This window comes from Dama dama, chromosome 33 (genome assembly GCF_033118175.1).
Source record: "Dama dama isolate Ldn47 chromosome 33, ASM3311817v1, whole genome shotgun sequence".
NCBI lineage: Eukaryota > Metazoa > Chordata > Mammalia > Artiodactyla > Cervidae > Dama > Dama dama.
The window spans coordinates 78,738,580-78,765,055 of NC_083713.1; the positions used below are offsets into that span (position 1 = coordinate 78,738,580).

At 44.5% G+C, this 26,476-nt stretch overlaps 1 protein-coding gene and 1 long non-coding RNA gene across 3 annotated transcripts in view; one reads left to right on the top strand and one right to left on the bottom strand.

Annotated features, from left to right (window-relative positions):
• Positions 1-395: 395 nt before the first annotated feature.
• LOC133050859 (uncharacterized) lies at positions 396-25,482 on the bottom strand. Of its 2 annotated transcripts, XR_009691714.1 has the most exons (4): positions 25,294-25,482; positions 4,760-4,887; positions 2,704-3,790; positions 396-635 (listed from the first exon to the last, which is right to left on the bottom strand). It is a non-coding gene; the product is annotated as an uncharacterized LOC133050859 (long non-coding RNA). The 2 variants fall into 2 exon arrangements; XR_009691715.1 differs by lacking the exon at positions 4,760-4,887.
• The window catches only part of GYPC (glycophorin C (Gerbich blood group)), a 46,599-nt gene continuing 43,533 nt past the window's right edge, over positions 23,411-26,476 (top strand). The window contains exon 1 of the mRNA XM_061135145.1: positions 23,411-23,879. Within this exon, the coding sequence (XP_060991128.1) occupies positions 23,837-23,879 (43 nt within the window). The 5' untranslated portion in view covers positions 23,411-23,836. The remainder of the gene's footprint in view (positions 23,880-26,476) is intronic.

Genomic DNA, 26,476 nt, shown 5'->3' on the forward strand with positions numbered 1-26,476 from the left:
TCACTGATTAATGTCACATGTGGAAGAGATAGGCTCTCCTGTCTGTTTTGCCTTGTATCTCCAGGGTACATAGCTGAAATTTGGCTTTGTTCACTGGTATTGTATTAAATCTCGGAGACATAGTTTTGGGTGAAGTAAAAAGAAATAGGGGGCTTCTCCGGTGGTCAGTGGTAAAGAATCCGCCTGCCAATGCAGGAGATGCAGGTTTGATCCCTGGGTCAGGAAGATCCCCTGGAGAAGGAAAGATGGCAACCCACTCCAATATTCTTGCCTGGAAAATTCCACAGACAGAGTAGCCTGGCAGGCTGCAGTCCATGGGGTTACAAAAGAGTCAACATGAATTAGTGACTAAACAACAACAGCAAAAAGAAGTAGCTTTATTGCTTTGCCGGACAAAGAGGACCTCAGAGAGCTAATGCCCTCTAGACTGTGTCGCCACCTGGAGCAGGGAGTGAGGAGTTTCATAGCAATGGTTCAAAGAGGAGGGTGTGATCAACTCATAGACAGTCTTCTGATTGGTTGGTGGTGAGGTAATCAGGAGTCAGCGTCATCAACCTTCTGGTTCCAACTGGTTTGGGGTCTACCTGCTGGGCAGCGTACAGTTAACTTCGTCCACCTGGTAGGATTTTTAATAGCTGCAGAACAGTTCAAAGGACATGGCTCAGAATATTATCTGTAGTCTTTGAGGAAGGATTAAGATCTTTGACTTTGTTTAATGGCTAAAGTATTATTATTTTGTTTTCCTTGACTGTTTTTCTTTCTGCATTTTCTCACTTTTCTGATTAAACTTATTCTTTGACTAAAGTTTTTCTATAGACAAAGGGCAGGCAGAGGACCTGGGTGGGGTCTATTCTGGGAAGGCCTCAGGGTCACCCACAGCCCCCAGAGGGTCACGGAAACACTGCCTTCAAGCAGGCCTGGGTGGGGAAGAAGCACCCAGGTCACCTAAATAATCCACTGAAGCTCTGAAGTGATGGCACGCCAGCCTGCCTTACTCCCATTGCGCAGATTTTCTAGAGGGGACTTAACCAGGAGGTCAAGCTTAAACCTCCAGAAGGCCATCTCCATCTGGCCCGGTGGATCTGAAATGCAAATTGTGGGGCCGAGGAAAGAGACTCCTTGGTGGGTGTGCAGAGCCAGGCGGCAAGACTGAAGCCCAGCAGACTGGCTGCTGATGGAGTGTGGTCAGAGGGACCTGAAGGCCCCAAACGCCACCTGAGGCCAGCACTGTGGGTCTAGCGAACTGTCACTGACCCCCTACCTGCCAGGCACTGTTCTAAGTACTTTGCTTATATTAACTCATGTCCTTCCCACTGCGTATGAGGTCGGTGCACTCTAAGAAGCCACGTCACAGAAGAAGCCAGCCACAGAGAAGGGAAGAAACCTGCTTGGGTGCGCAGCGAGTGAACAGAGAAAGGAGAGCTGACCACAGGGCTTCTCCACCAAAGCATCGTTGGCCTCTGGGTCCAGATCATTCTCTGTTGAGGGGCTGTCCTGAGCATTACAGGAAGCACGGCAGCGTCCCTGGCCTCCACTGACTAGATGCCACCTTTCCTGGTTCTGACAACCAAATGTCTCCAGACTCTGTCAAACGTCTCATGAGGGGCAGAATCACCCCAGTAAAGAACCATTGTCCTAGAAAGCAGCAGAGACCAACACGGTAACAGGTGATTTCAACGCCCAGTTCATCACCTGCTGGGATGGAAATCGGGATTTGAGGTGGGGGCCACTGAGGGTTACAAGGCAAGGACATTGAGCTGTCTCTGAGCTGGTTGGGGGGTGAGCGGACCTGAGGTTGAGGAGCAGTCAGCGGGGGTGCGGGGTGATGGGGCAGTCCTGCAGCAAGTGGGACCCGGGGGGACACCTGAGCTCTCAGAGGGCGTCCCCGAGATAACGTTGTCTAGAGGTGCCCTGCCTTCACGCCCAGGGTAGGAGCCCAGACGCTTCATTTCAACAAGCAGCCCAGGTGGTCTCTGTGCAGCCTGATAGCACTGGGGTTTGAAGGCGCTGGAATTGGTTATGAGCAGGAGCTTTAGGGTTGCCCAGAGGACCCTCTGAGGGGACTCTCAGAAGGATCAGAATGAAGAGGCACGGGTACTGGGGCAGTGGGTGTGTCTGTGTCCTAGTCTGATACCCTATGAAACAGACAACTTCCTGCCCGAAATCTAGTTACACCTGTGCTTACGCACCAGCCTAGACAGCCTGATCACAGCCTTTGCACGGTGCAGAGAAAGGAAACATAGATTTTGGAGTCAAACAGGGCTGAGTTTGAATCCACTTGTGGACCACTGTGGTCCATAACTTATGGTCACTGGCCTGTTTGAGACTCGGTTTCCTTACCTGTAATATGAGTACAAAAATATCTACCTCCTAGGCATTTTAAGGCTGGAATTACAAAACAGAAATAGACCCACAAACATAGAAAACAAACACGTTACAAAACGGGAAAGAAGTGGGGGGTACACTAAGAGGGGGGATTAACATGAACACTTTGCTATGTATGAAATAGATAACTGAGAGGACCTACTGTACAGCACAGGGCATGTGCTCAATATCTTGTAATAATCTTTGAGGGAAAGGATCTGAAAAAGAATACATGTGTGCGCATAAGTGAATCGTTGTGTTGTACACCTGAAACTAATACAACATGACATTGTAAATCAACTATGTCTCAATAAAATAAAAAAAAAAAGACATGTTCACCTTTTAAAAAGAGGCTGGGATTGCATATCTGAAGCGTGATGATGTCATCGCCATCAAAGTTTTCTGCTGGATGAATCCTGCACCCAGAAGTTGTTCAGCACACAGACTCCAAGTCAGTGATGCTCCTGAGATTCACACGCAGCTAAAGAGACCACCCACAAGAGTGTCCAGGAAAGCTTAAGAAAAACAGAGCTCTCCAAACTGGAACTGTGCACCCACTTTTCCTCCCCAGTGGCTTCCAGTTTTAACCACGTGGCCATGGTTTTCTAAATTGCATCTTGAATCTGCCTCTGCCTAAGTGGAACGTGCTAGACAAGCCCAGAGCCATCCCTCTGCTTTGACGACTAGAACCAGATGCCTACCCAGGTCTGGGGCCGATTTTTCCAGGCAGGCTGGCCCAGCGCTCCCAAGTCCAAAGAGCCTCCCACTAAATCACATTGTCTCTGACCACATGCACCACTCACTTCTCCTGACACTCCAACCTTCAGTCACTCCTCCTGAAGATGAGTCTTTCTCCCACCACCACTATTAAACCAAAACCAGTGCCTATACATGGACATTTATCTTTCATTATCCTCATTTCTTGGGAACTGAACTGTTATCAGGGGCTCCAAAATCCTTCCATACTGGGCCCTACGTTCCACACTCAACAATCAGTGGCCATATACTGGTCTGGTTTGCTCTGCAGTGTACCCCAAATCTGCTGGTTGCACCCAAAGTCACATCTTAACAGTTATTTGCTTCTGGGTCTCCTGAGAGTCCCTTGGACTGCAAGGAGATCCAACCAGTCCACCCTAAAGGAGATCAGTCCTGGGTGTTCATTGGAAGGACTGATGCTGAAGCTGAAACTTCAATACTTTGGCCACCTGATGCAAAGAACTGACTCATTGGAAAAGACCGTGATGCTGGGAGGGATTGGGGGCAGGGGGAGAAGGGGACGACAGAGGATGAGATGGCTGGATGGCATCACCGACTCGATGGGCATGAGTTTGAGTAAACTCTGGGATTGGTGATGGACAGGGAGGCCTGGCGTGCTGCGATTCATGGGGTCTCCAAGAGTTGGACACGACTGAGTGACTGAACTGAACTGAAAAAAAAAAAAAAAGAAAGGTCAGTGCCTTCCCCACAAATAAAATCACACCTAAAAAGCATAATACATGTCATTTTTATCTGAGCCTGCAATGTGAGAATAAGTTCATTGAAAATGTGAAGGACAAGGCAGAAAATGTGTTTGAGACGGCTGCAAAAATGATAGCACCAGGTTTACTTTCTAATTTAAACCAATTTGAGTGACTAAGAAGCATAATCGGCAAGCTGAGCCATTGTCTGATCCAAACCCAGCAAATCTCTCCTTCCACAAACGTGAGTGCAGAGGTTCTCCTCAAAATGGAAAGAATGATGAAGGTCAAAGTCACTCAGTTGTATCCAACTCTTTGCAACCCCATGGACCATACAGTCTATGGAATTCTCCAAGCCAGAATTGCCTTTCCCTCCTCCAGGGGATCTTCCTAACCCAGGGATCGAACTGAGGTCTCCCGCATTGCAGGTGCATTCTTTACTAGCTGAGCCACAAGGGAAGCCTGGGAAGAGTGATGGTAGATGGAACTGGTCCTGAAGCTGACAGGTGTGGTGGTCAGGAAGGTAGCAATGTTGACACCGTTGAACAGTGTCCTGAGCCAGGCACTGTGTGAAGACTTGAAACGTGTTAGTTGATGCTTCCTGTGGTCTTTCTCAGCTGAAATGACTTTATCCTGCAGGGGACAGCTGGCAACGCTTGGCCATATGTTGGTCATCACAATTCCGGGCGAGGAAGAGTGCTACCAGCATTTCGTGGGTGGAGATCAGGGAGGCTGCCATTCTACACCAGACCGCTCCTGCCCTTCACCCACAACAATTTCCCACTCCAAAAGGTCAATAATGTCAAGATTCAGGCAACCTGGCTGAATACAAAGTATCCCTGTTTTCCAGATAAGGAAACAAGTTCAGAGAAGCTAAATCATTTCCAAAGATCAGTAAGTGAAGGAAGCAGAATTAAACTTGAGGATACCTATCTGACCTTGTAGCTTCAGAAGCAAACTTTAGGAGGTCACTGCTTCAGTCACAGGGAATTCCCCGCATCCAACAAAAAGATGTTTACATGGTCTGTTTTCAGCACTTTCTCAAGCTGTGAAATTAACCACACACCTAAAGCAAAACACAAATGAAAGAATATGCACATGCATGCACAGTGTTTAAAGTTAAAAAGCGCTGATTGCACAGCTCTGTTACCAAATTGCCAAGCGGCATTAGTCAAATTAGTTAACTTCTCTAAACTGCACTTTCTTCATTTAAAGAAAATGAATCACACTGAGGTAATAATAACTCAGAATTACTTAATAGTATCATGCTTGTCTGCAGTTTTTCTAGCTAATTAATCAGTGTGAAAATGTATTAGTCTAATGTAAACTTTGATTTGCCATGTTAAGAAGCCACTCTTTAATCCAAAGGAATGAAAGCTGAAAGCTGGCACTTCAGGAAACAAAGTATAATAGCAAAAGAAATATTGTTGAGTGGAAGGTATTTTATGTATTTGTCCTGGAACTTCTACATCGATCAGAGGATCCAGTGGAAACCAGTCAGAGGACAAAACTGATCTGACAAAGGAGGTAAGCGGCAGGAATCAGACCCTGCGAGTTAGCAGGTCAGGGGTCAGGCTCGCTGCCGCACCTGTTCTTGGGATGACACAGTGTCGCCGAGTGTGCGGCTCTGCGGGCTGGTCTCTTTCTGACATGGTGACGCTAACGCAAGGCCAAGGAGTTTGGGCTAGCTTCCGTAAGCAGAGAAGGCTCCTGCGGTCGTGTGAGTGCAGGACTGACATTACCAATTGTCTCCTTTTACTTTACTTTTAGTTGGGGGATAACTGCTTTACAATATTGCCTTCGTTTCTGCCACGTGGCAACAGGAGTCAGCCAGAGGAACACACGTCCGCTCCCTCTCGAAGGGGCTCCGGCCGTCCAGGTTGCCACGGAGCACCGGGCTGAGCCCCCTGCATCACACAGCGGATCCCCTCCGGAAAGCGCAGAGACAAATCGACACACCAGTGGGCACCTTATCTCTGACAAAGGAGGCAGGCATACACGGAGAAGAGACAGCCTCTTCAGTAAGTGGTGCTGGGAAAATGGGACAGCAACGTGTAAAAGGTAAACTTTAAAAAAGATAAAGTTTTAGGATAAACTTCCTGTGGCTCAGACGGTAAAGCGTCTGCCTACAATGAGGGAGACCCGGGTTCGAGCCCTGGGTGGGGAAGATCCTCTGGAGAAGGAAATGGCAACCCACTCCAGTACTCTTGCCTGGAAAATCTCATGGGAAGAATCTGGTAGGCTACAGTTCATGGGGTCACAAAGAGTCGGACATGACTGAGCGACTTGACTTGACTTCACTTCAATGTGTAAAAGAAGAAAACTAAAACGCCTCCTAACAAAAAAATAAATTCAAAATGGATTAAAGACTTAAAGATAAGGCCAGAAACTATAAAGCTCCTAGAGGATAACATAGGCAGCACACTCCTCGATATAATCACAGCAAGATATTCTATGACCCACCTCCTAGAATAATGGGAATAAAAACAAAAATAAACAAGTGTAACCTAATTAAGCTTAAAAGCTTTTTGCACAGTGAAGGAAGCTATAAATAAGGCGAAAAGACAACCCTTAGAATGGGAGAAAATAATAGCAAATGAATCAACTGACAACAGGATTAACCTCCAAAATATATAAGCAGCTCATACAGCTCAATACCAGCAAAACAACCAGCCAGATCAAAAAGTGGGCAGAAGACCTAAACAAACATATCTCCAAAGAAACATACAGATGGCTAATAAACATATGAAAAGATACTTAACATCACTCACTATTAGAGAAATGCAAATCAAAACCACAATGATGTATATCAGGTTCCATGGGTCAGAATGGTCATCATCAAAAAATCTACAAACAATAAATGCTGGAGAGGCTGTGCAGAAAAGAGAACTCTCCTGCACTGTTGGTGGGAATGTAAATTTATATAGCTAGTATGGCAGACAGTATGGAGATCCCTGGGTCAGGAGGATCCCCATGGCAACCCACTCTAGTTTTGTTGCCTGCAGAATCCCATGGGCAGGGGCGCCGGGAGGACAGTCCATGGAATCACAAAGAGTTGGGCATGACTGAGTGTCTATCACACACACACACATACACACACAAGTATAGTCTTACTATATTATCTAGCTCTCTAGGTATTTACCATTTGAGTTGAGAAGTTTATACTCACACAACTCTGCACACAAATGTCTATAGCATTTTTTAAATTAATTTCCAAAAACTGGAAGTAACTAAGACATTCTTCCATAAGTGAATGGATACTCTGGTACATCCATACAATTGAATATTATTCAATAACAAAAAAGAAATGAGCTCTCAAGCCGTGAGAAGACATGGTAGAAGCTTAAATGGATATTGCTGAGAGTAAGAAGCCAATCTGAAATGGCTACCTGTTGTGTGATCCCAACCATATGACATTCTGGAAAAGGTAAGACTACCGAGACAAAAAGGATGAGTAGCTGTCAGGAGTTCATGGATGATGAATAGGTGGACAACAAGAAATTTTTAGGTTAGAGAAACTTTTCAGTATAATAATATAACGGTGGATAAGTAACATTATTCATTCATCAAAATCCATAAAACTGTACAACACAAACAGTAAAACTTTATGTAAATTATGAACTTATTTATTAAAAATGTATTGATACTGGTCTATCGATTATAACAAATGTACAACACCAATACAAGAGGTGAACAGCAGGGGAAACTGTCTGTAGGGAGAAGTGCTTATAGAGCTCTCTGTCCTATCTTTCCGTAAATGTATAACTGCTCTAAAAATAGTCTATTAACTTTTTAGTAAATTTTGTCATCTAACATTATTATATATATATACATACATATATATATATATCCAAATGAATGATTTCTTTTTCCTTCAAAGTAGTTGCCTTTGAAACTTGCACTTATTTGTGTCCTCGTGAGCTGCTGTCAGACTTATCTTTCACTCCTGGGAGAGGATGAGCCACCATTTCTTCTGAATCAAAACTAAACTGGCTGATTAGATACACTTGCTTTTCTGAAAAAGAAAAAGAGGTCCAATTGTTCTTCTTTCTTTCTTCTTCTTCTTTTTTTTTTTTTTTGCAGTTTTGAATGTTCTTATCCAATTTAACATCTTGGAACTCATTTGGAATTTTTTAAATTTAGTTTTTATTAAAGTATAGTTGATTTATAATGTTGATTTATAATCAATATAAATCAATTGATTTATAATCAATATACATTGATTTCTGTTGTACAGCAAAGTGATCTACTTATATATAAATATTTTTTTCATATTCTTTTCCATTCTGGTTTATCCCAGAATATTGAATATAGTTCTCTGTGTTACACAGTAGGATCTTGTAATTTATCCCTGATATAAAATAGCTTGGATCTGCTAACCCCAAACTGCCGGTTCCCTCCCCACCACCCCGCCCCCACTGGCAGTCACAGGTCTGTTCTGCGTGTCTGTGCGTCTGTCTCTGTTCTGCAGATATGCTCACCTGTGCTATGTTTTAGAGTCCACGTGTAAGTGACACATATGGCATTTAGCTTTCTCTTTCTTACCTGCTTCACTCGGTGTAATAATCTCTAGGCCCACCCCTGGCGCAGCAAATTGCATCATCTCATCCTTTTCTACGCCTGGATGGTACTGTACATGTGTACCGTATCTTCTTTATCCATTCATCTGTCAATGGACATTTAAGTTGTTTCAACATCTAAGCCATTGTGAATAGTGCTGCTATGAATGAAGGGGTGCATGTATCTTTTTGAATTCTAGTTTTGTCATGATGCATGCCCAGGATTGGGATTGCTGGATCATATGGTTGTACTATTTTTTAGTTTTTTGAGGAAATTTCATACTGTTTTCAATACTGGCTGCACCAATTTACATTCCCACCAACAGTATAGAAGAGTTTCCTTTTCTCTGTACCCCTTCCAGCATTTGTTATTTTTAGACTTTATATAAATTGAATCTACAGACAATCTACAAAGTTGGGGTAATGTGGAAAATTATTTCAAAGAAAAGCCATATCACTGGAATATCGTTCTAGCCTCTATACTCGGATTTTCCCCTAAATAGTAGCTTTATATTAGTTTCTGCTGATCATGTAAAGTGTACACAGACAAAAGGAAAATCTAGTTTAACCCCACTACCAAAAGCAAAGAAAGTCAGTCTTCAGTCTAATCATTGCTCCTTGGAAGGTAGCATGTCCTTTTTCTTTAACTATCTTTAGAATTCTCTGTCTTTTGTTCTTACCAGTTTTCTTCTGATGGCCTTAGGTATAGGTTTATTTCTAACACTTATTTTGCTTAAGGTTTATAACATTTTTTTGAAACTGTAACTTAATGTCTTTTGTCATCTGGAGAAAATTATCAACCATGATTTTTCAACTATATCTTCTATACCGTTTAATTCTCCTCTCCCTCTGAAACTCCGTTCCTGGTTATATATTTCCATCAGGCTCCATATGGCTCAAATTCTTTTTCTGTATTTTGCATCTTTTTTTTTCCTCCATGCTCTTCAATTTCTACTGATTTCCAGCCTACTAATGCTGCTGTAAGCTTGTCTAATTTGCTGTGAAACTCATCTGTTGAGTTCTTTAATATAGGTTATTTTATTTCTGTAATGTTCTTATGTTCATATAGTCTACCTTATAGTTTCTTGATAAAAAAGTCTCCACTTTCACTAATTTCTTGAGTCTATAATTGTAGAGTTCATGTCTGATAAACCCAACACTTGAATTTTCTGTGAGTCTGTCTCTATTGCCTGATTTTTTATATTTAAATTGTTTGACTGGATTATAACTAATGTAAAGTGCACAGATCTTAAGGGTATTTCTCTATGGATGTTTGCATATGTATACCCTCATGCAACCCCCATCATACCAAAATATAGTGCACGTTCAGTCGCTCAGTCATGTCCGACCCTATGCACAATAGCTTGCTAGGCTCCTCTGTCCATGGGACTTTCCCGACAAGAATACTGAGTAGGTTGCCATGCCCTCCTCCAGGGGATCTTCCCAATCCAGGGATGGAACCCACATCTTCTGCATTGCCAGGCAGATTCTTTACCATTGAGACACCTGGGAAGCCCAATATATGGTAGTTATTAAAAATATATAGAGTTTTAACAAATCAATAGGAATAAAGAGAGTCACCACAAAGGAAAAAATGGACAAAAGACCTAAAAGGAAATTCACAAAGATAATACAAATACAAGGATAGATCTGAAAGATGTGTAGGCTCACTTTTAGTCAAGGAAATGTAAAAATTAAAATAGTAATAAGATACTATTTTTTCACACATTGCATTGTTACAAATTAATACATCATTGATCTATGATGGTAAAAATGGGACTTTCATATGTGAAAGACTTGACAATGAAAATTGTTAATTGGAAGGTCTCTCTCTGTGTTTCAAATTTATTTATTCTTTGATTCAGCAATTCCATGGTTAAGACTCTGTCATTCAGAAATTTTCATAAAAGCACACAAAGATATACTAGCTAAGATTCTGTTCTTAATGATTTACATGTATTAACTGATATAATTCTCAAAATAATTTAGAGGCAATAAATATATTCCAGCCTGAATGATAGTTGAAGTAGAAAACTAAAACTTAAAAAAGGAATACAGTACTTGTTTTGCCTCAAACACTATACAGAAGAGACAGATTTTCTTAAAAAAAATGACTGAATGGAGCAGACGAGGCGTAGACCAGAGAGCACTGCCCAGGTAAGTCAAGGCTCACACATGGAACCAGCTGGGAAAAGACACGGGGCTCTGCTAGTCACCTAAGATTTGATACTGATGGGAGAAGATTCCACTAGTTCACACCAGGTATTTTCAGTCACTGCCATCTCTGTGAGCCAGTGCCAATAGCTGCGGGGCTCGGGAAGGACGACCAGACTTCGTCTCAAAGGGTCTGAGCATCATGTGAAAACACTGTCCACTCTGCCCCGGCTTCCCAAAGAAGGTGCCTTGCCCAGATATCCAGGTAGAATTTAGAGCATCATGTGGGAATTTCTGGTCAGGTGTTTCCACGGTTTGTCTGTTTTTTTCTCGTGGCTGCTCTGTACCTGATTCATCCCTGTCTCCTCCATACTCCGTGTCTGGCACACACTGGACAGGCAGTGAGCATCTGTCAAATACACGGATAGACCAATGGGCGAGCAGATGGGAGGACGGCAGTTTCCAGTATTAACCCTTTCCTTATATATAGATGACAGGGTGGCACTAGATGATATCCAAAGTTTACTCTTCTGCAAATATTTCTACATTCTTTTCTAGCTTATTTCTTCCCCTAAGATTCCACTTCTGTGGAGTTTATTTCTACTCTTTTAAGTTTTATCAGTACAGAGAAAACTATAACTAAAAGGATGCCATTTGCTTTTTCTCTTTTGAGAGCAGACAGATCTTTTGTATCTATTGTTTTGTGTTTCTGAGAAAACAAGTACTAACAGCCTCCAGGATAAATATCAGAGTATATGTCCACTGTCATATTAATTTCTATCTGTAAGGAAAATCTATTCTGTTTATTATTTTTATTATTTCCATGGACATTGAAATCCCGATACATCTCAGACTGCCATCACTGCCAGCAATTGTCAGCAATTGTCAGCAATCACACCCAGCTACAGCAAGGCATCAAGATGGCACAGAGGGCCAGTGAGGCTTCCAGAAGCACAGCTCAGGCTCCGGAAGCAGCAGCTGCCTGGGGCATGCTCACCCCATGGTGGAGGACTGGAGGACCAGAGGCCAAGTCAAACTATGCAGACACATTCCAAGCCTCTGCTGGGATGTGGCTGAGGTCATGTTCACTCACATTCCATTGGCCAAAACAAACCTCATGGCCAAGCGCAGTATCCACAGGGCGGGGCTTACACTGGGTTCATGCTGGGGAAGGGAGGAAGAAATATTTGTTGGATAATATTACAAGCTATCACAGGGGAGGGTGGGGGTGTCCACTCCAAATTTAACTCTCAAGTTCCCTGCTGCCTCCTCACAGTTCCCTGGAGCTTTGTATGTTTTGGTGACTTCTACCACTCAGAGCAAAGATAATAATAAAAAGAGTATCCAGTATGTCCTTGCCATATATGCATATGTGTGTGTGTGTGTTATTTTTAATTCTCACCACACATCTTTCAGGTAGGACTTGCTATGCCCACACTATATATGAGAAAGCTACAGATCAAAGAGAGAAAGTATCTAGGTCAATGTTACTAAGTCCATGCCAGAGATAGATGGCAAGCCTAGTTCTAGCAATCTATCTAATTGCCATGAACACATTCCAGCTTCTTAGGGTGCTCAGTTCTATTGACCATCTTCTCTGATTGACTGATTGATGAAAAAGTCCTACACATCAAAAAAAACAAAAACAAAAACAAAAACTAAATTTAAAAGATTCAAAATACCAAGAGTTTAGTGTCTCCATACACTGCTAGTGGAAATGGAAAGCAGTCTTCCCAAGTATAGATGTAACATATAGAGGGTGGCTCAGACAGTAAAGAATCAGTGTGCAATGCAGGAGACCCAGGTTCAATCCCTGGGTCAGGAAGATCCCCTGGAGGAGGGTATGGCAACCCACTTGTCTGAAGAATCCAATGGACAAAGAAGCCTGGCGGGCTATAGTCCATGGGTTACAAAGAGTAGGACATGACTTAAGCAACTTAGCATGCAAGCAAGCAGGAATGCACAGTGTATCCACCTGGATATTCCTTTGGGACAAGGTGGGTAACCATTTCAACTTAGAGTTTCATCTGGAATTGCTTGGGGGCTGGGGAGACTCATGACCAGTCCTTCAAAGAGATAACAGAATTGAAAGCTCCCTTCCTTGACACACACCCCTTAAATCATGTAGAGTTTAGCCTGGGATAACAAGCTAAGTTACGGCTCCTTGGTATCTCCGTGCATTTTACTGAAACAAATTCAGAGGCTCAAGCTAGTTGCTGCTAAGTTTCATCTTGCTAAATGAAGCCCATTTTCTCAGCCAGCTGAATGTGGGCTTTTTTTTGTTTTTGATATTTTAGGTTTTCCCAAGTGTTCTTCAAAAATTAAAACAAAAACAACAACAAAAAAAACCAAAACCATGATTCGAATACTACTGCAGAGGGCTTTTGTTTTAAAAGCAACACTCTTCCACCACATACTCCCCTACCCAAGCAGGCTCTCCGAAGACTCTTTTACCACCACCAACAGGAGGTCTCCAGTGGGTTAATTCATTGTTCTAGATAATATATTAATACTAATTATCTTAGTTTTTGAGTTGCCAACTTCAGACTTTTCATGGCAGTTACTCTTCATTTACCCCATCCCAGATCCGTTCTCCTAATACTCATGCCCAGGGGAAGGACCCTGCCGGTAAGGACTGATCAGGGGAGGTTGCATTTAGGTTCAGCCAAAGAAAGCCCTCACACGAAGCAGGTGGAGTGAGACCAGACCTTTAGCCCAGTCCACCCTCAAAGCTCTCTGTAAGTCCATGTGTTTCATCACTGTCACTCCAGGGTACTGAGGACAATGGCAGCTTAGCACGCTGGCACCAGCCCACTTACTGTCCCCCTTTTCTCCAAAAATCAAATAGTTGCATCATTACGTTTGGTGTTCTCTTGGTTGGTTATTTTTGCAACTTTCAATGAGATACGTAGGGAGCACACCTGCCATCAAATGCCATCCACACCTCTACGCTCTCTCTGTCAGTCAAGAATACCAGCCTCTTTCCCCTCCACCTCCATCACCGATGGACCTGGACTTGCAAAATGTTATCAAAAATTGCAGTCTGTGCCTTGACCCCAACTGTCTTCCATGGTGGTTTCCCACCACCCCCCGACAAGTTTATTTTGAATCTGAATACCAATTAACAGTGCCTGTGTGTGGTAGCCACAGAATGATTTCCACTGAAGAGCCGGAAGGTGTGGGAGGTTTGTATCTCCTGTTCCTGGGGTCTGACATCTTTTTGCCAGCATTTCCCAAAAGAGAATCTCCCCAGACTTGTGGCAAAATGAGTGCTCTTTTCTCACTCTCCACAAATGGCCCCAAGTGATGCCATATTTTAGTTGGCTTCATATTTGGGCCATGACTTATTTGTGCAGATTTTTGTTTTCCTGGGGTTATAGCCAACAATGTTTTTTACCATGTGGAGAAGCTATGTATGCACTCTCACCATATTTTCAGGAGTATCCAGGCAATCAGGCATCTTGTCATCTATAGAATCACCCCTTCTGAGGTTCACCAGCCCCCAGAAGGAAAGAAATACCTCTGAACTTCCCTGCCCTCCAGCCACACCAACTGTCGCCTGGATCCCAGGGCTCCTCGGCATTGGCACCCTCCCTTGTTCTGGCAAATTTTATCCTCCAAGAGCTTTCTTCTGTGTTTAAGAGCTAAATGTTTTGAGTCTGTGTATATCCATAGATATCTTTATTCTTCTTTCACAGTCCAATTGCTCTTTCAGGCAGTAGCAAGATGAAAGGTTCAAGGGCATCTCCACCCCCGACCTTTGAAAGCACTGCCTGTCTTCCAGCATCCTGTCCTAGTGATGCGAGATCTGATGTCAGTCCGATTTTATTCTTCTGTAGAATGTGCCCCTGCTGCCCACCCTCCACCCCCAGTCTCTGAAAGCTGTTACAAATTCCTCTTCAGCATTGCTGCTCTGAAGCTATATAACAGAGATATATGCATTTTAAAAATTCATCCCTTCCAGTCTGAAGACCCATATTTTTGATTGAGCTCTGAACTATTTCCCCCTCCCTTCTTCTTTGTCTCCTTGTAATGTACATGTAATTTACCCCCTTCCGTCTCCTTTGTTCTCTCTTCTAGAAGTTAATTCTAGCTGGACCTCTTAGGTCGTCTCATCTTTTTTTCTTTTGTTTTGCCCCTAGTATAGATTTAACTTTCTTTATCTATAACTTTAGTTTTAATTTTCAACTCTTTCATTGAATTTTTCACTTCAGCCAGCATATTGTTAATTTCCAAGAATTCTTTCTGGTTATTTGCTTTTCCTTTTTCATAGCACATTACTCTTATTTTACGGTTTTAGTATTTTCCCAAATCTTTGAACATATTACAATTCTGCTTTTTTTTTCCTTCACTTTAAGTTTTTTCCTTATTTATTTCTTTTTTTTTAACTGACATTAGTTTCTTCCTTTTCTTTTTTTTTTTTCTTTTCGACTTGGCCTTTTTCTCCCGTGTTGTGGTTCTTGTATGTGACTTGGTTGTCATATACTGTTGTCTATCAACATTTAAAAATGAAAGACCAGGCTCACTATTCTAAAGGGTTAAGAACTTCCTCTTCTATTATCTGAATCCATCTGTTTCCTAATCAGCCTTTCTTTGGGAGGAAAACTCTGACTGGAAGATCCATGTTCCTGAATCACACCATCTCTGCTTTAGATTATGTGGAAGAGGAATTTTCTGACAGGCTCTGTGCCCCCCAAACCCCAGAAAGAGGAGAGTTCTGCTGAAAAAAGCTCCTTCCCACACTAGCAGGCTTGGTTCACTTACAAGTTTTCTTAATTTTCCTAAGTACATCCACTTGTTTTTGTCTGGGAGGGGTGGGGGGGGGCTGGCATTTTGTCCCCAAAAGATGGGAGAGGGGAGTTTCCTCCACCCCAAATCTTCAGCACATCTCCTTGCCATCACCCCCACTTCTAATTCCCACCCTCCAACTGCTGACACAGCCTAAACCTTTGTGAAAGACTTAGTGGTACCCTCCCCACCCCGCTCACTCCCCAAGGCTAACCCACCGGCCTCCCCCAGAGCTGGAGCCTTTGTTTCCCTATTCCCTTTACTCAACGTGATTCACACCCTATCCATTTTCCCACAATTACTGAAATCTCATACATGCTGAAGGATCCCCATAAAGCATCTTCCCATTGGAAGTTAATTTTTAAATTTTTATTGAAGTACTGTTGGTTTATAATGTTGTATTCATTTCTGGTGTACAGAAAAGAGATTCAGTTACATATGTGTGTGTGTGTGTGTTTGTGTTCAGTCGTGCGTGGCTCTTTGCAACCCCATGGACTGTAACCCACCATGATCCTCTGATCATGGGATTTCCCAGGCAAAAGTACTGGAGTGGGCTGCCATTTCCTCCTCCAGGGGATCTTCCTGATCCAGGGTTGGAACCTGGGTCTCCTGCTTTGGCGGCTGGATGCTTTACCACTGAGCCACCAGGGAAGCCATATAATATACATTCTTTTCATATTCTTTCCCATTAAGATTATATGTATACATATATGTGCATATATAGTATTTTCGTATTCTTTTCCGTTAAGATTTTCCATTATGTGTATATATATATACATGTATATGCGTGTGTGTGTGTGTATATATACGTGTGCACGCATGCTAAATCGCTTCAGTCCTGTCTGACTCTTTGCGTCCCTATGGACTGTAGCCTGCCAGGCTCTGCCCGTGGGATTCTCCAGGCAAGAATACCTGAGTGGGTTGCCGTGCCCTCTTCCGGGGATCTTCCCAACCCAGGGATCGAAACTGCATCACTTGTAGCTCCTGCGTTGCAGGCAGACTCTTTACCACTGAGCCAGCAGGAGAAGCCCTATGTATACACATACATTATTTTCATACTCTTCTCCATTAAGCTTTATTATGAATATAGCTCCATATGCTCTATAATAGGACCTTGATGTTCATCCTATTTGTACGCTTGTTGTTACCGTTCTTCAGTCGCTAAGTCATGTCTGACTTTTTGCAACATGGAAACTAATTTCTTTTATTGTTCCTTTCATATAATTGTAATGGGCTATCAAAAGTGAGAGAGTATGAAATACACTAATTTTATCGTCTGGAGCCATCCACCTGAAGAAACTTTTAAAGGAAAGAAAGAAAGAGTCACTCACATCCATATGGCCTTGCCATGACCATTACCATCTGGAGGTGGACCAATTATATCTAGTGGAGATCATGACACACATTTATGTCTGTGTGTATTTATTTCACATATTTTAAACTTTTTCTACAGTGCTCTGAAGCCTGTACCTTTATCATCTTAATGAAACTGTGAGCTTCCAAGGGGGTCCTGCAACAGCTCCCTAGAAGCACATCAGATGGAGGCATCATTAACCCCATTTTGCACATGAGAAAACCTTGGAGGCAAAGACACTTAGCAAAGTGGCAACTGGTGACCCACGAATGAGAAGTCCTATCACCACATCCCCAATCCTGGTCCTTCCTTGCTAGTGACATTGCTCTGGCATGAAATAAGTGGAGCTCACAGCAAACAGAATCCCCACTCCGTCTTCCCAGCCACAGACTCCATGCCCAGAATTCCTCCCTCGTCTTGGGCCCAAAACAGTAAAAGAGGAGACAGTTGACTCTTCCTTTGTTGGGCCAAGAGTTCAGCTGGGAGCACCTGGAAAAGAATTTTTTAGTTCAGTTATATCTAGACTTAAATCCAGAGGAAAAGGGCTGTGGCCCAAAAAGGGCTCCCTGGAACTTTGTAATTCACTAAATGCTGGAAAATTCTATTTCCCTATGTTCTGAGGGGACCCAGTGGAAATTCATCTAGCAACTTTTTGCCCCTTTCCTCAGGTGTGAATAACCCCATCAAGCTAAGCAGGAAGCCAGTGAATCCCCAAGGAACACAGGCTGAGGGAAGGGTCCTAAGGAGAGCGAACTGAGAGCCCTTCCCCCAAAGCAGAGCCTTCACTGAGTGTTGTGTGAACCTCAGCAGTTACTTCACCTCTCTGGTGCCGGTTTCCTCGCTGTGAAATGAAGAAGATGAAAAGGAAAAACAAGCAAAAATAAAGCACCTACAGCCTTGTAAGGACACTGTGACATTAGCAGTAATCACACAGGAGAGTCCTCAAGGCAGCCTGGGTCTGGCACGTCCTTTGTCTTCAGGAAATTGTCTCCATCTACATAATCCTATGCCTCTGGGGGATGTGCTTCCCTGAACATCCACACGTTCCCCACTGTGTGGGAACCACCCAGGCTGCTGCGCCCTTTACCCAGGCTCTTCTAAGATTCAAGCCAGTTCCACCCCCACATTTTTCTGTGCTCTTCCTTTCTGTTTGTTTGGTTTCTTTGTTTGGTTGGTTTCGGGTTTGTTTATTTATTTTGCTTCTGTTTGTTTTTTGTTTGTTTTTGTTTTTGTTCCCAGCATGAAGCTTCCTGGCTCATTTCAATCCTAGCTCCTAATAGACTGACATTAGAGCTGTCCCCTGCTGCATGAGGTTTTTGCCTATGGTAGCCTCAAACTATCTCAGACTACCTGGTGTTTCTGCTGGGTTTCTATGCAGTCCTTTTCCCCCAGGTTCAGTTTACAAACTGTCAGAGACAGGCCATTACGGATGCTTCAAGATCTGCCCTTGGATGAGGTGCCCTGTAGCTCGAACTCGGGGTACCCTCCTTTCTGCCTGGCAAGCTGAGAGCCAGCCTTCAGCAAAGTCTAGGTCAAAGTGGGCTAGCAACTCAGCATCAGCAACCAACACCAGGTTCCTTCCCTCCTCACTAAAACTCCCCCTCGAAAGACCTGCGTGCTCCTGGAGAGGGGTGCGTTTTCTGGGGAGTGTGTGTGGTAGTGGGGTGCGCTGCCCGAGGACTGTCTGCGCTTCCTGCATGGCCTTTTCCACTCTGCTCTCCATGCTCCTCAGTACTCCCAGCTTGTGGCAGCATCACTGAACCAAACCCCTTTCCTCCACTACTCTGAAAATATAGGGAGCCACAGCCCGCTTTCCTGAAAAGTTGCCAACTTGCCAATCAGCTAAGTCGAACTATTTATATGCCGATGAGGAAGAACCAGAAAAAGACCTAGGAAAACAATATCTGCAATATACATGAAAAAGTATTGCTGCCTTTTGTGTGTTAAGAGTTCAGATAAATCAATAAGAAAAACATTAGCTCCCTCTCTGAATTTGGAAATAGCAGGAAAAATATACTCACCTAAAAGAACACATAATTTGTAAATGTGCCTATGACAGCACATTCAACCTCACAAGTCATCAAGAAAATGCAAACACAGATAACTACATGTTTCTCATCTACAGAATTTACAGATGATTTAAAATCTAGCATTTAATTCTGAGATGAGCACTGGCACTCTTGATTAGGGGGAATACAAATTGTTATAGGCACAGCTCATGAATATATCAAAAGCCTTAAAAACACTCCGACGCTTTGATTCAGTAATTCCACTTGTGGAATACTAGCTAAGAGGGAAAAATACATGAAATGAAGATATGTGTGCTAAGTCACTTTAGCAGTGTCTGACTCTCACCCCGTGGACTGTAAGCCCTCCAGGCTCCTCTGCCCATGGGATTCTCCAGGCAAGAATACTGGAGTGGGTTGCCATGTTCTCCTCCAGGGGATCTTCCCGATCCCGGATCAAACCTGCACCTCTTACATCTCCTGCATTGGCAGGCAGGTTCTTTACCACTAGTGCCACCTGGGAATTTTAGTCAGGAAAATCTCAGTAGTACAGAACAAAGGTCCACAAATGCAAAAAAAAAAATGCTAGAAATAAAAATACCTTCACACGCCAGAAATTAGGGTTTCTCTGATTCTGTCTCAACAGGTAAAGAATTTGCCTGCAATGCAGGAGACACAGGAGACACTTGCTCAATTCCTGGGTTGGAAAGATCCCCTGGAGGAGGAAAATGGCAACCCACTCTAGTATTCTTGCCTGAAAAATCCAATGGACAGAAGAGCCTGGCAGGCGACAGTCTGTGGGGTCACAAAGAGGCAGAGACGGCTGAGCGACTGATCCATGACACGTACCAGAGCTTCCGAGCAGTTGTTAGACTCGGGTTCATTTTTCTTTCCTCTCCATTTAGTTTTTTTACACAAAGAGCACCTATTCCTTTGATGAAGGACAAGGCTTTTATTAGAATTTTTAAACTTTTTATTAGAAATTCATTTAAATTAAAAAATTAAATGACTCAAGTAAAATCTGTCCACCTCTGCCTCTAAGAACTCATCAGTTCAGTTCAGTCACTCAGTCATGTCCGACTCTTTGCGACCCCATGAACCGCAGCATGCCAGGCCTCCCTATCCATCACCAACTCCCAGAGTCCACCCAAACCCATGTCCAGCGAGTCGGTGATGGCATTCAACCATCTCATCCTCTGTCACCCCCTTCTCCTCCTGCCCCCAATCCCTCCCAGCATCAGGGTCTTTTCCAATGAGTCAATTCTTCATATCAGGTGGCCAAAGTACTGGAGTTTCAGCTACAACATCAGTCCTTCCAGTGAACACCCAGGACTGATCTCCTTTAGGATGGACTGGTTGGATCTCCTTGCAGTCCAAAGGACTCTCAAGAGTCTTCTCCAACACCACAGTTCAAAAGCATCGATTCTTCAGTGCTCAGCTTTCTTCACCGTTCAACTCTCACATCCATACATGACTACTGGAAAAACCATAGCCTTGACTAGATGGACTTTTGTTGGCAAAGTAATATCTCTGCTTTTAAATATGCTATCTAGGTTGGTTGTAACTTTCCTTCCAAGGAGTAAGTGTCTTTTAATTTCATGGCTGCAATCACCATCTGCAGTGACTTTGGAGCCCAAAAAAATAAAGTCTGACACTGTTTCCACTGTTTCCCCATCTATTTGCCATGAAGTGATGGGACCAGATGCCACGATCTTAGTTTTCTGAATGTTGAGCTTTAAACCAACTTTTTCACTCTCTCCTTTCACTTTCATCAAGAGGCTATTTAGTTCCTCTTCACTTTCTGCCATAAGGGTGGTGGCATCTGCATATCTGAGGTTATCGATATTTCTCCTGGCAATCTTGATTCCAGCTTGTGCTTCTTCCAGCCCAGCGTTTCTCAAGATGTACTCTGCATATAAGTTAAATAAGCAGGGTGACAATATACAGCCTTGACGCACTCCTTTTCCTGTTTGGAACCAGTCTGTTCTATGTCCAGTTCTAACTGTTGCTTCCTGACCTGCATACAGGTTTCTCCTATGAAGGGGACCAGCAGCACGTGCATTTTAGTCTGGGTTGGGGATAAAGCAGGCAGGGGTACACCTCCTGTGGGTAACACCTATCCTGTATGGTGCTTGGAAGGAAGAGAAAATCCCCAACATGGTCTCCGTCGCACCTTCTTATCCCTTGGAGGGTTGTAGGAGAGTTACACCAACCCTGTCCTACATGCGTTAGAGTCTGCCAGGGCTGAGACTCAATGCTGGTTCTACTGCCGTGATCAAATTCTTGTCACTGTTCCCAACCTCAGTTTTCTCACCTTTAAAATGTGTCCTTCAGGAGGGAAAGAGGCTAGGGATGAATTGGGAGATGGGGATTGACACATATGTACTATCGATGCTCTGGGTAAAACAGATAACTATTGAGAACCTGCCGCACACCACAGGGAGCTCTGCCCAGCGCTCTGCAGGGACCTAAACGGAAGGGAGATCTGAACAGAGATCTGTGTGTGTGCGGCCGAGTCACTCTACTGCACAGGGAAACTCACGCAACAATGAAAAGCAACTGTGCACCAATAAAAAATTAATTTAAAAATAAACGGGCCCTTGACAATATCCTCGTTGAAGGTACTCATGGGAATTAAGTAAGATAAGAATTGCTTTATTGTTTCAAGACAGAGCTGAGCTCTTTACCGCATTAATAAATATCTAACACATTAAGACACACTAGTAATGCATTTCTGTGATTTAATGTCAGACTCTTGCCATATTATCTAACATCTCATATAATGATTTTACCTTTTTAACTAGTCCTCATTTCTTTAATATTAGGCACTTTCATGGTTAATCTTCTAAAATACAAACATGTCCCTATTAGCTGAACTACTCACTATGAAATACTGTGCTTAGTCACTCAGTCGTGTCCCACTCTTTGCGACCCCATGGACCATTAAATACTATTTACCTTCTTTTCAGATTTGCCTGGGGTCCTTACCATAAACCAAGTGTTGCAGTGAAGGAGAAGGGAACAGATAACTTTAACTTTTATGTGCTGAGTAAGACATCATATTGTCTGTTTCGTGATTAACTGGCTAATGTATCACTCATAACAACCAAGCTTTGCAGATCTCCTCAATTTCATAGATGAGAAATATGAGGCTCAGAGAAGTCAAGTAAAATGCCGAGTGTTATCCAGCTAGAAGGCAGTAAAGTCACAGAACCAGATGGAGTCCCAAAGCCTCAGCTCCTCAGTGGCCCAGGGCACAGTCACATTCTCTCCTTAAGGATGGAGCTGAGATGTTTTAGAACGCTACTTTGTTCTTGTAGCTCATCTGAATAGTTTGTTCAGCTTTCTACTCTTATTGCTGAGTTGTTTAGTTACTTAGTTTTGGGCTTCCTGTCCTTAAGGGATTTGTGGCTTTTTTTCGTTTGTTTTTTTGGTGCTTTTAACCTGTCCTACCTGGCAACCCACTCTATTACTCTTGCCTGGAAAATCCCATGGACGGAGGTGCTAGGTAGGCCACAGTCCATGGGGTCACAAAGAGTTGGACACAACTGAGCAACTTCACTTTCACTAAAAATTAATTAAGCAAATCTTAGGCTTATGTCCAAAGACCAGTTACCTGTAAATGAGGTTCTGGGACTCCCATTAGCAATTGCAATGACATCGGGACTCAGTCTCTGCTTACCTGGCTGGTCTTTGGTTTCAATTCCCCAGCTGCCATTCAGATAATTGCAGTTGTTTTATTTATGAATCTGAACACAGGCGACGCTATTATCCAACATGAACCTACATGTATTAGCTGTTACAGTAATCACTGCCAGCTTCTATTAAATGCCTTTTTTGTCCCACTGTCATTATGTAGACATTGCCTCTTTAAAACTCTGGAATGTAATTGTTCTTGTCTCCATTTTACAGATAGGGAAACTGAGACTCAAAATTTCCATACCTGGCCAAAGGCATTCTGTGAAGAGTTCACTTCTCGTCAACACAAGACATGTTGAGTGTGGAATTTTGATTAAAGCTCTATAAACATTATCTAACTAAAGAGAATTAGAAATACTTTCCCAGTGTGTCAAACAGGCAGCTCTAGTAAAGACGCCTGGAGTGGTCTAGGCTGGGAGAAACTGGCAGATCGTCTGCATTGCACACCTCCAGGGAGCAGTCTTGAGTTGTGTTCAGTCTGGATGTAATCCCAGCTGCACACACACTGCACAGACCGCTGGACACGTGCCCGGAGATCGAAGCACAGACAGGACGGTCCCGTAAACAGCAGCGAAAACTCCGCAGAAAAGGTAAGACAGAAGGCCAGGGTGTTTCCTTGGACAGGGATTTAAAATGAAGGTGATGTTTTCTGAAGCTACCTGCCTTTCTCTCTGCCGGGTGAAGAGAATATAATGCTATATATCAGACAATATTCTTTTTGGTTGAGATGGGTAGAGTTCTTTTAACCAGAGTGTCAAAATCCCTGTTGAGTTTTTAATTGCCTAATAAAGTGAATTCTCCAAACACTCCACTCTATCTGAAAGCCTCAGACAAAGGTGATCCAAGCAAGTCACACGGTCTTTAGCCAGCACCCCTTTTTTCCCTAAGAATCTTTCCCAACACAAGCCCATGGGTTGGGACAGTTCCCCTAAGTCACGAGGAGGCCAGGAACTCTCCGCAGGCCACAAGACTCCGCGGCTCTGAGAGGCCTCATAGGATCCGCCAAGAGGCCAACCTGAGTCTGGCTCTTCTTGGTCACCGGCCCGGACCGTGGCGGCGGGGAAGGCCATCGGGGAAGGCCATCTCGTCACTTCTGTGGGCTTTTCAGCCCACACACAGGGTAATTCTCAAACACAACCACTATCTGTTAGCTGCAGATAGAAACAGAAACTAGTTAGAAAAATGTGATCCCCGCGCAGGAAAGTCGGAGCACAGAAGAGTTCAGAAGTGGGCGGGTGTATGTGTTTTAAAAAAAAAAAAAAGGGTGGGAACCCCATCAGCCAAGTCTGCAGAAAAAACTAAGTGAAGCCTGCCCATCTCCGGCCGGAGCCCCTCCCCGCGGCCCGCGCCGAGGAGTCTGACACAGGTGCCGCTTCCTCCGGCTGCTGAGGGTCAGCAGCGGCCGACCGCGACCCTTGCCACGGTCCGCCGGGCCGTGCCCCGCGCCGGTCAGCGATGAGCACGCCGCTGCCGCTGCCGCTGATCACGACCCAGCAAGGTGAGTACCCGCCGGGGGCGGGGGGCGAGCCCGCACTGTGGCCAAGGCGCCCAGGGACTCTGGCTGGCCCGGCCTCCCGCTGGGCGAGGGACCCACGCGACCGCGTCACCGAACCTCGCGGGAAGCCGGGCGTCGCAGCGCCCTGGGCATCGGGCATCGCGGGGTCGGCGTCCCCCGAGCCTGGCGCGCGGGCTCCGCGCGCCCCGGGCCTGGAGAGGCCACCTCCGTCCCAGCGGCCATCCGCTGGCTTTCTGTTTCTTTGTGTGGTGGCGGGGAAGTGCCTGGCCAGAACTTCTCCCCTAAGAGAATGAAGAGGGAGAGACAGATCGGTAAGCAGCGCAGAGAGAAAGCACAACAACTTGTTCTCGGGGCTGCGCTGGCAGGAAGGCGGAGGCGCGTTCTGAGAAACTCGGAGTTAACTCTGCTAACTCCGACTCCTCTCCTCTCCCAGGCGGGCGGGAACCAGCCACACGCAGATGTTACGGGGATCGGCTCGGCTCGCCTTGACCGTTTGGACGGTTGCAATTCTCCAGAGCCTGTTTTCTTTCTTTTTAAAACCAGCACTTGCTTTCTTAAGGACAGGAAGTCCCGCTGGGGTTCTTTGTGAATTTCAAAAGCAATGTTCTGAAACGTTACTGGGCCTCCCCCAACCCCACCCTCTCCCCCACCGTTGGGCTTTTGCAGTAAACATTAAATTTTCATTTAAAAAACAAGCAAACACACAAAAAACTGTTGATCACTCCTCCCTACCCTGGCTAGGTCTGATTCTTGGAAACTGTCAGAGGAGACTCTCTGAGTCTATAATGTAACACATTTAGTAGTTAACAGGGTCTTGGTTATGGGTACTGGAGACACACTCCATTTGTTTATGTCTTTTTAAAAAATGGCCGTGTGGCCTTAGGCAGCAAACTTGAGCCTGGCTGAGCACTGCTGGGCCGCCTCTCTGCGTACATGGCCATGCGTGTGCCCACGAGGTGAGGTGTCCGAGTGCCTCCCTGCCCGCTTCCGGACGTGTGTGCAGCTTATCACAGGAACCGGAGGCAAGCCGCCATCCCTTGGCTGCAGTGTCATCACCCTTTGTGGGAATAAGAGGATAGTGTGCCTGTCTGGGTTGTGAGTTGGTACACATCAGTGGCTCAGCATAGAGATGAACACATGTTCAGCGCTTGATAAATTCCAGCATCTTTATCATACTGAGAATCCATGAGCTCCTGTGAGTTCGTGTTTACCTTTGTGTGTGTGTCTGTGAGTGTGAGTCAGACACTAGTGAGTGTGAATCGGATACTATTTAGTGTGTATGTGTGTCTCAGGGGGCCAATTCAGGTACCAAGGAAGCGCAGGCCTACAATCCTTCCAGTCTGGAGAAGACGGGCATGCTCAGGGAGCCTTGCCCTCCCCCAACCCATCCACTCACCCTGTCCCTCTACAGCGGTCCTCCAGGATTCAGGTTTCAGACCGTGAACCTTGACGGATGACTGCAAACACTTCTCCAGAGCTGATGGAGATGCAGCCCTTACTTGCATACCGTTCCAGACTACCCTTAGGATTTACTTTCTGGCAGGATCTCTGCCGTGGGAGAACCATGGGGCTCTATTTCTCACCACCGCTGCTAACTCAGGCAGGATGTGTCTATATCCTTCCTGTCTCAGTTTACATTGCTACCCCACCCCCAGAACCAGAGATTAGAACGAGAGGACCTGCTGCTTCCTCCCAGCCAGGCCTCCCCCACCCAACTGGGTGCATAAACCCAAGGGCCACAATTACTGTGGAGGGGTCATGTGCAGAAATCCAGTGCCTGGCCCCTGGTGGGGAGGGATCAGGCTCAGTGAGGAGATGGCCAGGTCTGGCAGCTTTATATAGAATGCGCTACCTCTGGCAGAAGCAGGGAGGATTGTGTTCAGTGCCAAATGACATTCCATCGAAGCTGTTGCTCAACCCCTCCAGATATCCGTGGCTTTTGGGAGTCACATGGTCTTGGCACAGCCAGCAAGTGTACCTTCCAAGGGTGCCCAGAGTTGGCCAGTTATCTCTGGGGACTTGCAGTGCCTCCAGGGAAATAGGAATGTGGGGTAAGAGGTGTCCTGTGTTTGCAGTGGGAGCTCACCAGCCCATCTACCATGCGGAGAGAGAGGCCCTTCACCAGCAAGGAGAAGCTGGCATGTCAAGTCAGTTTGCCCCTTTGAGTGGCAGGTAGATAGTCCATCAAAGGCCCGTCCGAGACCCCAACCTAAACACCTTCCAAAGGGTGAGCAAACACAACAGGTACTCTTTAGCACAAGTTACAAACAAAACAAGAAAATTTAAACAATGTTTGAAGAGTTCATAATAGAAAAGGATACTTTCTTCCCACCTCCAGGGCAGGAACTTTATAGATTTATGAGAAACCTTCTAGAAGTATTGTACATCTATACAATTACTTTTTCATTTACAAAATGAAACATGTATTCTACTTCATCTTTTTTTTTTTTTTTTCATAAGACCATGTTTTACAGAGTATACTTTATCACCATATATAGATCCATCCTTCTTGGGGCTGCATAGTATGAATATGAATGGGTTATTTAACCAATTCCTCCAAAAATGGACATTTGGGTTGT